Source organism: Pelobates fuscus, chromosome 1 (assembly GCF_036172605.1).
Source record: "Pelobates fuscus isolate aPelFus1 chromosome 1, aPelFus1.pri, whole genome shotgun sequence".
Taxonomy (NCBI): Eukaryota; Metazoa; Chordata; class Amphibia; order Anura; family Pelobatidae; genus Pelobates; species Pelobates fuscus.
The window spans coordinates 1756209-1772093 of NC_086317.1; the positions used below are offsets into that span (position 1 = coordinate 1756209).

The 15885-nt window shown below is 51.4% G+C and overlaps 1 protein-coding gene across 1 annotated transcript in view; it reads left to right on the top strand.

The window, feature by feature from the left end:
- LOC134601236 (ribosomal RNA processing protein 1 homolog A-like) overlaps positions 1 to 3443 on the top strand; it is a 31624-nt gene extending 28181 nt beyond the window's left edge. Inside the window, exons 13-16 of the mRNA XM_063445707.1 lie at positions 491 to 840; positions 926 to 1639; positions 2356 to 2422; positions 2881 to 3443. Of these exons, the coding sequence (XP_063301777.1) occupies positions 491 to 840; positions 926 to 1639; positions 2356 to 2422; positions 2881 to 3029 (1280 nt within the window). The 3' untranslated portion in view covers positions 3030 to 3443. The remainder of the gene's footprint in view (positions 1 to 490; positions 841 to 925; positions 1640 to 2355; positions 2423 to 2880) is intronic.
- The last annotated feature ends 12442 nt before the right edge of the window (positions 3444 to 15885 follow it).

Here is a 15885-nt window from a genome sequence, read left to right on the forward strand (position 1 = left end):
GGTGGCGGCACCCTCAGGGCACTCTAGTGCCAGGAAAACGAGTGTGCTTTCCTGGCGCTAGAGTGGTCCTTTAAGCTGATCTTTTTATTGCAAAACCGTGACCAGCTCATTCAGATGGTTTGGAGTATAAAAGTCACAAAATTTATGCAGGGAAATTCTGCATTAAGTGAATGCATGGGAGCATAACTGGCTCCTGCTGCTTAATCTGGTCCCCAAGTGGGACAACAGGTAGATAATCCACCGCCTCTAATTTACCCAAACTATCCGCATATCTAGTACTAGGCCGCCCAATGATACTCATTTTATTAATCTCAGCAGGTGCTCTGTATGTTGGTGCATTTAGCAGCTCTGAAGTGAGATTAATGTCGTGTTTTGTCCACGCAGTTATGTATTTACAGAAGACATAGTGTCCCCCGAGTGTATTTTGCACTATTTGCCGATAAGTATCTGAATGTGTGTCCAACATGGAGATTTCATTGTTTGTCACCAGATCCCAGTGAGGACGGGGCTGAGAACACAAAGAGGAAACGTCAGAAAGACATTTCAAACTCCACAGAATCTGTGAGCCCTCCTCCAAAGAAGAAAAAACGTAAGCAAAGAAAGGTGGAGGAACCCTCACATCCAGAAATGAATGGGGATGCCATCAAGGACACCATAACCACAGCAACGGAACTGCCCCAGGCGTCAGAATCCCACACCTGCTTCTCTATGGCTGAGAGAGTTAAACTGAAGAAAAGGAGGCGAAGGGGTCTCATCACATTAGGGCTAAGTGCGCTCTCCTCCCGGGCAGGTCTACTGACAAGGAGGAGGTGGGTCCTCCAACAGCGGGGGCGGAGCCGGGTATGTGTCCAAGAATTGGCTTATGTTGATTATTGCATTTTTGTCAAACTGAATACCCACTGATCTCTTTGCATTTCCCCAGCAGAGAGCACTTCTTATAGCTTCTGATATGAAGACTTTGGAAGTCCCAGTGATGCAACAGAAAATGCTGGGCGCTGCCGTGAGTAATCAGAAGATTGGGGGCGCTGCCGTGAGTAATCAGAAGATTGGGGGCGCTGCCGTGAGTACTCAGAAGACTGGGGGCGCTGCCGTGAGTACTCAGAAGACTGGGGGCGCTGCCGTGAGTACTCAGAAGACTGGGGGCGCTGCCGTGACTACTCAGAAGACTGGGGGCGCTGCCGTGACTACTCAGAAGACTGGGGGCGCTGCCGTGACTACTCAGAAGACTGGGGGCGCTGCCGTGACTACTCAGAAGACTGGGGGCGCTGCCGTGACTACTCAGAAGACTGGGGGCGCTGCCGTGACTACTCAGAAGACTGGGGGCGCTGCCGTGACTACTCAGAAGACTGGGGGCGCTGCCGGGAGTACTCAGAAGACTGGGGGCGCTGCCGTGACTACTCAGAAGACTGGGGGCGCTGTGATGCAAAAGAATAAACGGGTGAATAAACAGACGGCCGCAAGCACTGAGACAACACCAGTAAATCTGCATAAAGCGAAGGGTGCTGAGATGCCCAAAAAGAAGGCAAGGGCTGCTAAAACCCAACCAGGAACTACTCCCTGTGAAGATTTTGTGTCTTTCTGTAGCACGGATGCTCCAAAACCTGTATTTGTGAAAACTGCAAAGAGCAAGGGACGGCAGGTAAAACCGTGTGTGGGACAAACACAGAGCTGGGGGGGTTAATGCACAGTGTGGGGGGCTGACACAGAGGTGTGGGGGGCTGACACAGAGGTGTGGGGGGCTGACACAGAGGTGTGGGGGGCTGACACAGAGGTGTGGGGGGCTGACACAGAGGTGTGGGGGGCTGACACAGAGGTGTGGGGGGCTGACACAGAGGTGTGGGGGGCTGACACAGAGGTGTGGGGGGCTGACACAGAGGTGTGGGGGGCTGACACAGAGGTGTGGGGGGCTGACACAGAGGTGGGGGAGGGTAATGCACAGTGTGGGGGGGCTGACACAGAGCTGGGGGAGGGTAATGCACAGTGTGGGGGGGCTGACACAGAGCTGGGGGAGGGTAATGCACAGTGTGGGGGGGCTGACACAGAGCTGGGGGAGGGTAATGCACAGTGTGGGGGGCTGACACAGAGCTGGGGGAGGGTAATGCACAGTGTGGGGGGCTGACACAGAGCTGGGGGAGGGTAATGCACAGTGTGGGGGGCTGACACAGAGCTGGGGGCGTTAATACGAGGGGGAAAGAGAATCTTTTTATAATAACCTTGATTTGCAATGAGTACCACAGCTTCCATTGCGTGCTGCGGTTTGACGCTAGTGACTGTTTAATGGCTCCAGGCAGAGATTAGTAGCAGACATTATTCTCCATCAGTGTCTAATCCGGGTTTGTTTCTCTTTTTTCTTAGGTTCGCATTAAGATTAATAGCCAATCGAAGAAGGTGACTTTCAGTCTGAATAAGAACATGACAGCTGGTAATACTTGCTTTGAGATTCTCGTGAATTTTACATTTTTTAAATCTTTCTATCTATTTTTTAGAAGTACAAGAGAATAAATATCCTGATGTAGCTGATAAGATACCTCTTGCATTTTCTTAATATCCGTTGACTGTCAGTGTGCTTTCTTGTAGTCAGTGAGGTGGGAGCCTGTGCCGGCCCTGCCTGTAGAGCGAGGGGGAGGGGGCGGGAGAGCCTGTGCCGGCCCTGCCTGTAGAGCGAGGGGGGGGGGGGGGGGAGCCTGTGATTAACATTCTACAGATTTAGAGAGAGTTAAAGATCTGGTTAAAGGTCTTTTTGATGAGGATTTTTCTCTCTTTTTGTGGCACAGCTGGAAATCATGGATTCGTGGCTTAGCTTGATGGGTTTGATTCTTTTTAGTAATTAAATTGGTGAAGTCTTGTGTTCCTCCCCCTTACTGTCTATATCTCTTGCAGAGTTTAAACGTACAGATCGCAGCCTGTTAGTCAGTCCTACTGGAACAGCTCGAGTACCCTTTAACCCTGAACAGAAACCACAGCATGGCGTCCTGAAAACACCCATTAAAAGTCCTGTAACGAGGCCCCGAGCCAAGGATTTCTTCTGAATACCCAGAGGGTGGAAAGTGTGTGGACGGCAGAGCGTTCCATCGATCCCTGATCCACAAAGACTATGTGACCACCATGACCAGTGTCGCAGCGCAGGTGGGGGTATATGGACCCGACTTTTGGGAAGGAGGAGTTAAGGATCTGGCTGCTGGGGTGGGGACATAGTTTTTATGTGCGGTGAAATGCAATAAACTGTATTGCTTGGTCAAGGAGTCTCCTGTTCAATTCGCAATTTGAGTGAGTGCTTTCATTTTTTATTTTTTTTTATTTGTAACCCAATATTTGCTCTCGTTACCATACTCAACTTTTAGAACTGTACAGCTTACAATCTAATCGCCCCTTATTGCATTTAAGAGGACGGTCACTTCTCTGAGATTTACACCACAGAACAAAGCATCGAAAATAAACGATAACTAATGCTAACCTTTTTCTTCATGTTTTTTTCTTTTGTATAAAATATTGAGCAAATGGCATAGAATCCTGTTCAGACAGGGCACTCATTTAGTTTCCCCTTCTCTGCAAAGGACAATGGCTGACAGGGAGCTAAGATGGAGACGCCCAGTTACAGGACAGAGCGTATAACAATGGCTGACAGGGAGCTAAGATGGAGACGCCCAGTTACAGGACAGAGCGTATAACAATGGCTGACAGGGAGCTAAGATGGAGACGCCCAGTTACAGGACAGAGCGTATAACAATGGCTGATGGGGAGCTAAGATAGAGACGCCCAGTTACAGGACAGAGCGTATAACAATGGTCTGGCGAAGCCAACCTCGCCACTGGGCCCTGGAGAAGCCTGTTTGCTAGCCTCCTACCTACTGACTATGGCCCCTGGGTTATTTGGGGCATATTGTACTGTATATTGCTGCTACTGGCCCTTTTAACAGCATCTATGGACATATTGGGACTACTGTCCCTTTAAGACTGTGCTACATATTCTAGTGTACTGCCTGTAATATTATATGTGTGTTAAGTTTATCCTGGGTGATTTGTATGCAGCATTCATCTGATTGTTCGGTAGAATCACTCCATTCATTATATTGAGTGAAACTACCGAACAACCAGACCACCCAGGAATAAGTGTGCCTCCAATTACAGTTTGCAACAATGTTGCAAACGGGTAATTGGCAATCCGTGTAATGTATTCTTTGTCCTCTGGGTGGCCGCCATTCGGGAAACAAATACGTGGCGGTGGCCATCTTAAACTACCGAACAGCGGTGTTTTGCCGTTGAGTGTCTGGAACTAAAATCGGACACTTGACTAGGCAAACACCGCTGAGACCTCCATACTTCCAGAAATTCGTATAGAAACTACCGAATGACCCGCCGTTCGGTAAAAAGAACCCCTCAAACAAGGGAATTCATTCAAACCCTCTCCAGGCTCTATAACACAGGCAAGTCGCCTGTTTTCATTCCCTTGTTTGTGACCGACCGCAGGGCAAAAATGCATGGAACTGTTTTCGGATACTTTACCCATGCGGTCGGTCAAATCTTTGGAACCCCATATCTCACGAACCGTTCATCCGAATGACTTGAATTTTGAATATGTTGTCCCCTTGAAAAAGGGCTATCCAGCGATGCTGGATTTAAAGGTGTACCCCCTGTTTTTGGTTTACATCCAGAACTTGACTGGAAACGTGTACCGGATAATTGGGTTTAATGTTATCTGAGGGGAGGGGATGTGTGGGCTGAACTATGTATGTGATTGGTTATTTTATGCCTCCCGCTGGATGAGCCAGTCCAGAGTTCCTGTTTTACCCTCAAAGTGATGTGTCGTCTCATTATTGGGGGGAAGGATTTATGGCATGCTGTTACAGTTGACTGCTAGGAGTACAAGCCTATTCGTATGGTTCCTATTCAATGGTCTACAGCATTCCTATGCTTGAGAAGGTTCATATGCTGCATCGGTTCGGTGATTGTGGTGTCTGCCAGAGTGCTTGGAGTCCTCAGGAAGCACTAGGAGCATCCATTAACGGAGGTACCAAGTCGGGGTGCCAGGTGATCCGTTACATTGGTGGCAGCGGTGGGATGGCGTCCTAGTGTGAGGTAAAGCAGCTTGGAGACACAGGTCGTTTGGATTACAAAGGGAGGACAACGCTAATACCCGTACAGCGCCCCTATCTACAAAAGAAGCAACTGCAGCAGAGCAAGCATGGCGCCTGGCTACACTCAGGAGCGGTTGGACAGAGAGATTGCCATACGGCTGGCTTTCTTTGGACCCAACCCCTCTGAGAAAATTGTGCAGTTCATAAGGGAATCAACGGCAGATTTCCTGCAGCGCCTAGCAGATTTAGACAAAAAGAATGCTGAAGGGGTCGTCCTTCCTCCCCAGCGGCAGTCTACGGTTCAGGGAGAGGAACCTGTTATCCCCTCTCCCCAGCGGCTGAAGGTGTGTAAGGGAGAGGAGTTTGTTACCCCCTCTCCCCACCGACAACCTAACCCACCAAGGGGAGACAGTAAACCCCTCACCAGCGCAGATGGGACCGTGGTCTCTGCGCCCTGCCTACAGGGAGTACAGAGGGTCAGCCCTGCTCCCCAGCTGCTGAAAGTGTGTAAGGGAGAGGAGTTTGTTACCCCCTCTCCCCAGCGGCAGCTTAGCGCACCAAGGGGAGACAGTAAGCCCCACACCAGCGCAGATGGGACCGTGGTCTCTGCGCCCAAGTTACAGGGAGCTGAAGGGGCCGTCCTCCCTCCCCAGCGGCAGTGTGATTTGTTGGGAATTGGGAGCCCAGTCTCCATTCCCCAGCGGCAGTGTGAATTGCAGGGAATTGGGAGCCCAGTCTCCATTCCCCAGCGGCAGGCTGAGTTACAGGGGTCAGAGGTAGTTGGTCCTACCCCCCAGCAGCAGAGTCATATGCCGGGAAGGCAGTGTGAAGTGCAGGGAGAGGAGAGCAGCGTCCTCCCTCCCCAGCGGAAGGCTGAGTTACAGGGGGCAGAGGTAGTTGGTCCTACCCCCCAGCAGCAGCGTGATTTTTTGGGAATAGAGAGCCCAGTCTCTATTCCCCAGCAGCAGGACACTGAATTGGGAGGAGAGACAGTCGGTCTCCCTCCACAAAGACTGAAAGTAGGCATGGGAGAGGAGATTGTTACCTCCTCTCCCCAGCGGCAGATCATCAATGGGCAGAGTGTTCTAATGGGAGAGGAGATTGTTACCACCTCTCCCCAGCGGCGGATCATCAATGAGCAGAGTGTTCTAATGGGAGAGGAGCTGGTTACCACCTCTCCCCAGCGGCAGCTTAATGTACCAGGGGGAGACTGTAAGCCCCACACCTGTGCAGATGGGACCGTGGTCTCTGCACTTCCAGCACAGGGGGTAGGGACGGTCGGTCCTGCCCCCCCACAACAGGGCTGTTTAGCCAAAGGGAAGACAGTCGGTCTCCAGCAGCAGAGCTGTGTAACTCAAGGGGAGACAGTCGGTCTCCAGCAGCAGAGCTGTGTAACTCAAGGGAGACAGTCGGTCTCCAGCAGCAGAGCGGTGTAACTCAAGGGGAGACAGTCGGTCTCCAGCAGCAGAGCTGCGCAGCTAAAGGGGAGACAGTCGGTCTCCAGCAACCAGGCTCCAACCAGACTACTCCTGTAGTAGTGCTGGCACCAGGGCAGAGTACCGCTGGTCTCTGCCCACTCAGCAACCCACCAAAACAGCCTACCAGTCCCCCACACAGCCGGGGTGAGGCACCTGGACCTGGACAAGTTTTTCCATTACTCAGGTGTAGTAACCATTCATTGTGAGTGGACTGTACTGCTGTTTCTGTTTTGTGGGTGGGCTGCTGGACTAACAAGGGCACTGACCGGCAAGAGGTCAGGTACCCTGTTAGTATGTTTGGAAAAGGGGAGAAATGTGGCGAAACCAACCTCGCCACTGGGCCCTGGAGAAGCCTGTTTGCTAGCCTCCTACCTACTGACTATGGCCCCTGGGTTATTTGGGGCATATTGTACTGTATATTGCTGCTACTGGCCCTTTTAACAGCATCTATGGACATTTTGGGACTACTGTCCCTTTAAGACTGTGCTACATATTCTAGTGTACTGCCTGTAATATTATATGTGTGTTAAGTTTAACCTGGGATATGTATGCAGCATTCATCTGATTGTTCGGTGGAATCACTCCATTCATTATATTGAGTGAAACTACCGAACAACCAGACCACCCAGGAATAAGTGTGCCTCCAATTACAGTTTGCAACAATGTTGCAAACGGGTAATTGTCAATCAGTGTAATGTATTCTTTGTCCTCTGGGTGGCCGCCATTCGGGAAACAAACACGTGGCGGCGGCCATTTTAAACTACCGAACAGCGATGTTTTGCCGTCGAGTGTCTGGAACTAAAATCGGACACTTGACTTGGCAAACACCGCTGAGACCTCCATACTTCCAGAAATTCGTATGGAAACTACCGAATGACCCGCCGTTCGGTAGAAAGAACCCCACAAACAAGGGAATTCATTCAAACCCTCTCCAGGCTCTATAACACAGGCAATTCGCCTGTTTTCATTCCCTTGTTTGTGACCGACCGCAGGGCCAAAGTGCATGGAACTGTTTTCGGATACTTTACCCATGCGGTCGGTCAAATCTTTGGAACCCCATATCTCACGAACCGTTCATCCGAATGACTTGAATTTTGAATATGTTGTCCCCTTGAAAAAGGGCTATCCAGCGATGCTAGATTTAAAGGTGTACCCCCTGTTTTTGGGGTACATCCAGAACTTGGCTGGAAACGTGTACCGGATAATTGGGTTTAATGTTATCTGAGGGGAGGGGATGTGTTTATGCCTCCCCCTGGGTGTGGCCTGTATGTGTATTATTGTAATAAAAGCCAGGCTGGATGAGCCAGTCCAGAGTTCCTGTTTTACCCTCAAAGTGATGTGTCGTCTCATTATTGGGGGGAAGGATTTATGGCATGCTGTTCCAGTTGACTGCTAGGAGTACAAGCCTATTCGTATGGTTCCTATTCAATGGTCTACAGCATTCCTATGCTTGAGAAGGTTCATATGCTGCATCGGTTCGGTGATTGTGGTGTCTGCCAGAGTGCTTGGAGTCCTCAGGAAGCACTAGGAGCATCCATTAACGGAGGTACCAAGTCGGGGTGCCAGGTGATCCGTTACAAATGGCTGACAGGGAGCTAAGATGGAGACGCCCAGTTACAGGACAGAGCGTATAGCAATGGCTGGAGGGCAGCTAAGATGGAGGCGCCCAGTTACAGGACAGAGCGTATAACAATGGCTGACAGGGAGCTAAGATGGAGACGCCCAGTTACAGGACAGAGCGTATAACAATGGCCGACAGGGAGCTAAGATGGAGACGCCCAGTTACAGGACAGAGCGTATAACAATGGCTGACGGGGAGCTAAGATGGAGACGCCCAGTTACAGGAGAGAGTGTATAACAATGGCTGACAGGGAGCTAAGATGGAGGTACCCAGTTACAGGACAGAGCGTATAACAATGGCTGACAGGGAGCTAAGATGGAGACGCCCAGTTACAGGACAGAGCGTATAACAATGGCTGACAGGGAGCTAAGATGGAGACGCCCAGTTACAGGAGAGAGCGTATAACAATGGCTGACAGGGAGCTAAGATGGAGACGCCCAGTTACAGGACAGAGCGTATAACAATGGCTGACAGGGAGCTAAGATGGAGGTACCCAGTTACAGGACAGTGTATAACAATGGCCGACAGGGAGCTAAGATGGAGACGCCCAGTTACAGGACAGAGCGTATAACAATGGCCGACAGGGAGCTAAGATGGAGACGCCCAGTTACAGGACAGAGCGTATAACAATGGCTGACAGGGAGCTAAGATGGAGACGCCCAGTTACAGGACAGAGCGTATAACAATGGCTGACGGGGAGCTAAGATGGAGACGCCCAGTTACAGGGAAGAGCGTATAACAATGGCTGACAGGGAGCTAAGATGGAGACGCCCAGTTACAGGACAGAGCGTATAACAATGGCTGACAGGGAGCTAAGATGGAGACGCCCAGTTACAGGACAGAGCGTATAACAATGGCTGACAGGGAGCTAAGATGGAGACGCCCAGTTACAGGACAGAGCGTATAACAATGGCTGACAGGGAGCTAAGATGGAGACGCCCAGTTACAGGACAGAGCGTATAACAATGGCTGGCGGGCAGCTAAGATGGAGACGCCCAGTTACAGGACAGCGCGTATAACAATGGCTGACGGGGAGCTAAGATGGAGACGCCCAGTTACAGGACAGAGCGTATAACAATGGCTGGCGGGCAGCTAAGATGGAGACGCCCAGTTACAGGACAGCGCGTATAACAATGGCTGACGGGGAGCTAAGATGGAGACGCCCAGTTATAGGACAGAGCGTATAACAATGGCTGACAGGGAGCTAAGATGGAGACGCCCAGTTACAGGACAGAGCGTATAACAATGGCTGACAGGGAGCTAAGATGGAGACGCCCAGTTATAGGACAGAGCGTATAACAATGGCCGACAGGGAGCTAAGATGGAGGCACCCAGTTACAGGACAGAGCGTATAACAATGGCTGACAGGGAGCTAAGATGGAGACGCCCAGTTACAGGACAGAGCGTATAACAATGGCTGACAGGGAGCTAAGATGGAGACGCCCAGTTATAGGACAGAGCGTATAACAATGGCTGACAGGGAGCTAAGATGGAGACGCCCAGTTACAGGACAGAGCGTATAACAATGGCTGACAGGGAGCTAAGATGGAGACGCCCAGTTATAGGACAGAGCGTATAACAATGGCCGACAGGGAGCTAAGATGGAGGCACCCAGTTACAGGACAGAGCGTATAACAATGGCTGACAGGGAGCTAAGATGGAGACGCCCAGTTACAGGACAGAGCGTATAACAATGGCTGACAGGGAGCTAAGATGGAGACGCCCAGTTACAGGACAGAGCGTATAACAATGGCTGACAGCGAGCTAAGATGGAGACGCCCAGTTACAGGACAGAGCGTATAACAATGGCTGACAGGGAGCTAAGATGGAGGTACCCAGTTACAGGACAGTGTATAACAATGGCCGACAGGGAGCTAAGATGGAGACGCCCAGTTACAGGACAGAGCGTATAACAATGGCCGACAGGGAGCTAAGATGGAGACGCCCAGTTACAGGACAGAGCGTATAACAATGGCTGACAGGGAGCTAAGATGGAGACGCCCAGTTACAGGAGAGAGCGTATAACAATGGCTGACAGGGAGCTAAGATGGAGACGCCCAGTTACAGGACAGAGCGTATGACAATGGCTGACAGGGAGCTAAGATGGAGGTACCCAGTTACAGGACAGTGTATAACAATGGCTGACAGGGAGCTAAGATGGAGACGCCCAGTTACAGGACAGAGCGTATAACAATGGCCGACAGGGAGCTAAGATGGAGACGCCCAGTTACAGGACAGAGCGTATAACAATGGCTGACAGGGAGCTAAGATGGAGACGCCCAGTTACAGGACAGAGCGTATAACAATGGCTGACGGGGAGCTAAGATGGAGACGCCCAGTTACAGGGAAGAGCGTATAACAATGGCCGACAGGGAGCTAAGATGGAGGCACCCAGTTACAGGACAGAGCGTATAACAATGGCTGACAGGGAGCTAAGATGGAGACGCCCAGTTACAGGACAGAGCGTATAACAATGGCTGACAGGGAGCTAAGATGGAGACGCCCAGTTACAGGAGAGAGCGTATAACAATGGCTGACAGGGAGCTAAGATGGAGACGCCCAGTTACAGGACAGAGCGTATGACAATGGCTGACAGGGAGCTAAGATGGAGGTACCCAGTTACAGGACAGTGTATAACAATGGCCGACAGGGAGCTAAGATGGAGACGCCCAGTTACAGGACAGAGCGTATAACAATGGCCGACAGGGAGCTAAGATGGAGACGCCCAGTTACAGGACAGAGCGTATAACAATGGCTGACGGGGAGCTAAGATGGAGACGCCCAGTTACAGGAGAGAGTGTATAACAATGGCTGACAGGGAGCTAAGATGGAGGTACCCAGTTACAGGACAGAGCGTATAACAATGGCTGACAGGGAGCTAAGATGGAGACGCCCAGTTACAGGACAGAGCGTATAACAATGGCTGACAGGGAGCTAAGATGGAGACGCCCAGTTACAGGAGAGAGCGTATAACAATGGCTGACAGGGAGCTAAGATGGAGACGCCCAGTTACAGGACAGAGCGTATAACAATGGCTGACAGGGAGCTAAGATGGAGGTACCCAGTTACAGGACAGTGTATAACAATGGCCGACAGGGAGCTAAGATGGAGACGCCCAGTTACAGGACAGAGCGTATAACAATGGCCGACAGGGAGCTAAGATGGAGACGCCCAGTTACAGGACAGAGCGTATAACAATGGCTGACAGGGAGCTAAGATGGAGACGCCCAGTTACAGGACAGAGCGTATAACAATGGCTGACGGGGAGCTAAGATGGAGACGCCCAGTTACAGGGAAGAGCGTATAACAATGGCTGACAGGGAGCTAAGATGGAGACGCCCAGTTACAGGACAGAGCGTATAACAATGGCTGACAGGGAGCTAAGATGGAGACGCCCAGTTACAGGACAGAGCGTATAACAATGGCTGACAGGGAGCTAAGATGGAGACGCCCAGTTACAGGACAGAGCGTATAACAATGGCTGACAGGGAGCTAAGATGGAGACGCCCAGTTACAGGACAGAGCGTATAACAATGGCTGGCGGGCAGCTAAGATGGAGACGCCCAGTTACAGGACAGCGCGTATAACAATGGCTGACGGGGAGCTAAGATGGAGACGCCCAGTTACAGGACAGAGCGTATAACAATGGCTGGCGGGCAGCTAAGATGGAGACGCCCAGTTACAGGACAGCGCGTATAACAATGGCTGACGGGGAGCTAAGATGGAGACGCCCAGTTATAGGACAGAGCGTATAACAATGGCTGACAGGGAGCTAAGATGGAGACGCCCAGTTACAGGACAGAGCGTATAACAATGGCTGACAGGGAGCTAAGATGGAGACGCCCAGTTATAGGACAGAGCGTATAACAATGGCCGACAGGGAGCTAAGATGGAGGCACCCAGTTACAGGACAGAGCGTATAACAATGGCTGACAGGGAGCTAAGATGGAGACGCCCAGTTACAGGACAGAGCGTATAACAATGGCTGACAGGGAGCTAAGATGGAGACGCCCAGTTATAGGACAGAGCGTATAACAATGGCTGACAGGGAGCTAAGATGGAGACGCCCAGTTACAGGACAGAGCGTATAACAATGGCTGACAGGGAGCTAAGATGGAGACGCCCAGTTATAGGACAGAGCGTATAACAATGGCCGACAGGGAGCTAAGATGGAGGCACCCAGTTACAGGACAGAGCGTATAACAATGGCTGACAGGGAGCTAAGATGGAGACGCCCAGTTACAGGACAGAGCGTATAACAATGGCTGACAGGGAGCTAAGATGGAGACGCCCAGTTACAGGACAGAGCGTATAACAATGGCTGACAGCGAGCTAAGATGGAGACGCCCAGTTACAGGACAGAGCGTATAACAATGGCTGACAGGGAGCTAAGATGGAGGTACCCAGTTACAGGACAGTGTATAACAATGGCCGACAGGGAGCTAAGATGGAGACGCCCAGTTACAGGACAGAGCGTATAACAATGGCCGACAGGGAGCTAAGATGGAGACGCCCAGTTACAGGACAGAGCGTATAACAATGGCTGACAGGGAGCTAAGATGGAGACGCCCAGTTACAGGAGAGAGCGTATAACAATGGCTGACAGGGAGCTAAGATGGAGACGCCCAGTTACAGGACAGAGCGTATGACAATGGCTGACAGGGAGCTAAGATGGAGGTACCCAGTTACAGGACAGTGTATAACAATGGCTGACAGGGAGCTAAGATGGAGACGCCCAGTTACAGGACAGAGCGTATAACAATGGCCGACAGGGAGCTAAGATGGAGACGCCCAGTTACAGGACAGAGCGTATAACAATGGCTGACAGGGAGCTAAGATGGAGACGCCCAGTTACAGGACAGAGCGTATAACAATGGCTGACGGGGAGCTAAGATGGAGACGCCCAGTTACAGGGAAGAGCATATAACAATGGCCGACAGGGAGCTAAGATGGAGGCACCCAGTTACAGGACAGAGCGTATAACAATGGCTGACAGGGAGCTAAGATGGAGACGCCCAGTTACAGGACAGAGCGTATAACAATGGCTGACAGGGAGCTAAGATGGAGACGCCCAGTTACAGGAGAGAGCGTATAACAATGGCTGACAGGGAGCTAAGATGGAGACGCCCAGTTACAGGACAGAGCGTATGACAATGGCTGACAGGGAGCTAAGATGGAGGTACCCAGTTACAGGACAGTGTATAACAATGGCCGACAGGGAGCTAAGATGGAGACGCCCAGTTACAGGACAGAGCGTATAACAATGGCCGACAGGGAGCTAAGATGGAGACGCCCAGTTACAGGACAGAGCGTATAACAATGGCTGACAGGGAGCTAAGATGGAGACGCCCAGTTACAGGACAGAGCGTATAACAATGGCTGACGGGGAGCTAAGATGGAGACGCCCAGTTACAGGGAAGAGCGTATAACAATGGCTGACAGGGAGCTAAGATGGAGACGCCCAGTTACAGGACAGAGCGTATAACAATGGCTGACAGGGAGCTAAGATGGAGACGCCCAGTTACAGGACAGAGCGTATAACAATGGCTGACAGGGAGCTAAGATGGAGACGCCCAGTTACAGGACAGAGCGTATAACAATGGCTGACAGGGAGCTAAGATGGAGACGCCCAGTTACAGGACAGAGCGTATAACAATGGCTGGCGGGCAGCTAAGATGGAGACGCCCAGTTACAGGACAGCGCGTATAACAATGGCTGACGGGGAGCTAAGATGGAGACGCCCAGTTACAGGACAGAGCGTATAACAATGGCTGGCGGGCAGCTAAGATGGAGACGCCCAGTTACAGGACAGCGCGTATAACAATGGCTGACGGGGAGCTAAGATGGAGACGCCCAGTTATAGGACAGAGCGTATAACAATGGCTGACAGGGAGCTAAGATGGAGACGCCCAGTTACAGGACAGAGCGTATAACAATGGCTGACAGGGAGCTAAGATGGAGACGCCCAGTTACAGGACAGAGCGTATAACAATGGCTGACAGGGAGCTAAGATGGAGACGCCCAGTTACAGGACAGAGCGTATAACAATGGCTGACAGGGAGCTAAGATGGAGACGCCCAGTTATAGGACAGAGCGTATAACAATGGCCGACAGGGAGCTAAGATGGAGGCACCCAGTTACAGGACAGAGCGTATAACAATGGCTGACAGGGAGCTAAGATGGAGACGCCCAGTTACAGGACAGAGCGTATAACAATGGCTGACAGGGAGCTAAGATGGAGACGCCCAGTTACAGGACAGAGCGTATAACAATGGCTGACAGGGAGCTAAGATGGAGACGCCCAGTTACAGGACAGAGCGTATAACAATGGCTGACAGGGAGCTAAGATGGAGACGCCCAGTTACAGGACAGAGCGTATAACAATGGCTGACAGGGAGCTAAGATGGAGACGCCCAGTTACAGGACAGAGCGTATAACAATGGCTGACAGGGAGCTAAGATGGAGACGCCCAGTTACAGGACAGAGCGTATAACAATGGCTGACAGGGAGCTAAGATGGAGACGCCCAGTTACAGGACAGAGCGTATAACAATGGCTGACAGGGAGCTAAGATGGAGGTACCCAGTTACAGGACAGTGTATAACAATGGCCGACAGGGAGCTAAGATGGAGACGCCCAGTTACAGGACAGAGCGTATAACAATGGCCGACAGGGAGCTAAGATGGAGACGCCCAGTTACAGGACAGAGCGTATAACAATGGCTGACAGGGAGCTAAGATGGAGACGCCCAGTTACAGGACAGAGCGTATAACAATGGCTGACGGGGAGCTAAGATGGAGACGCCCAGTTACAGGGAAGAGCGTATAACAATGGCTGACAGGGAGCTAAGATGGAGACGCCCAGTTACAGGACAGAGCGTATAACAATGGCTGACAGGGAGCTAAGATGGAGACGCCCAGTTACAGGACAGAGCGTATAACAATGGCTGACAGGGAGCTAAGATGGAGACGCCCAGTTACAGGACAGAGCGTATAACAATGGCTGACAGGGAGCTAAGATGGAGACGCCCAGTTACAGGACAGAGCGTATAACAATGGCTGGCGGGCAGCTAAGATGGAGACGCCCAGTTACAGGACAGCGCGTATAACAATGGCTGACGGGGAGCTAAGATGGAGACGCCCAGTTACAGGACAGAGCGTATAACAATGGCTGGCGGGCAGCTAAGATGGAGACGCCCAGTTACAGGACAGCGCGTATAACAATGGCTGACGGGGAGCTAAGATGGAGACGCCCAGTTATAGGACAGAGCGTATAACAATGGCTGACAGGGAGCTAAGATGGAGACGCCCAGTTACAGGACAGAGCGTATAACAATGGCTGACAGGGAGCTAAGATGGAGACGCCCAGTTATAGGACAGAGCGTATAACAATGGCCGACAGGGAGCTAAGATGGAGGCACCCAGTTACAGGACAGAGCGTATAACAATGGCTGACAGGGAGCTAAGATGGAGACGCCCAGTTACAGGACAGAGCGTATAACAATGGCTGACAGGGAGCTAAGATGGAGACGCCCAGTTATAGGACAGAGCGTATAACAATGGCTGACAGGGAGCTAAGATGGAGACGCCCAGTTACAGGACAGAGCGTATAACAATGGCTGACAGGGAGCTAAGATGGAGACGCCCAGTTATAGGACAGAGCGTATAACAATGGCCGACAGGGAGCTAAGATGGAGGCACCCAGTTACAGGAC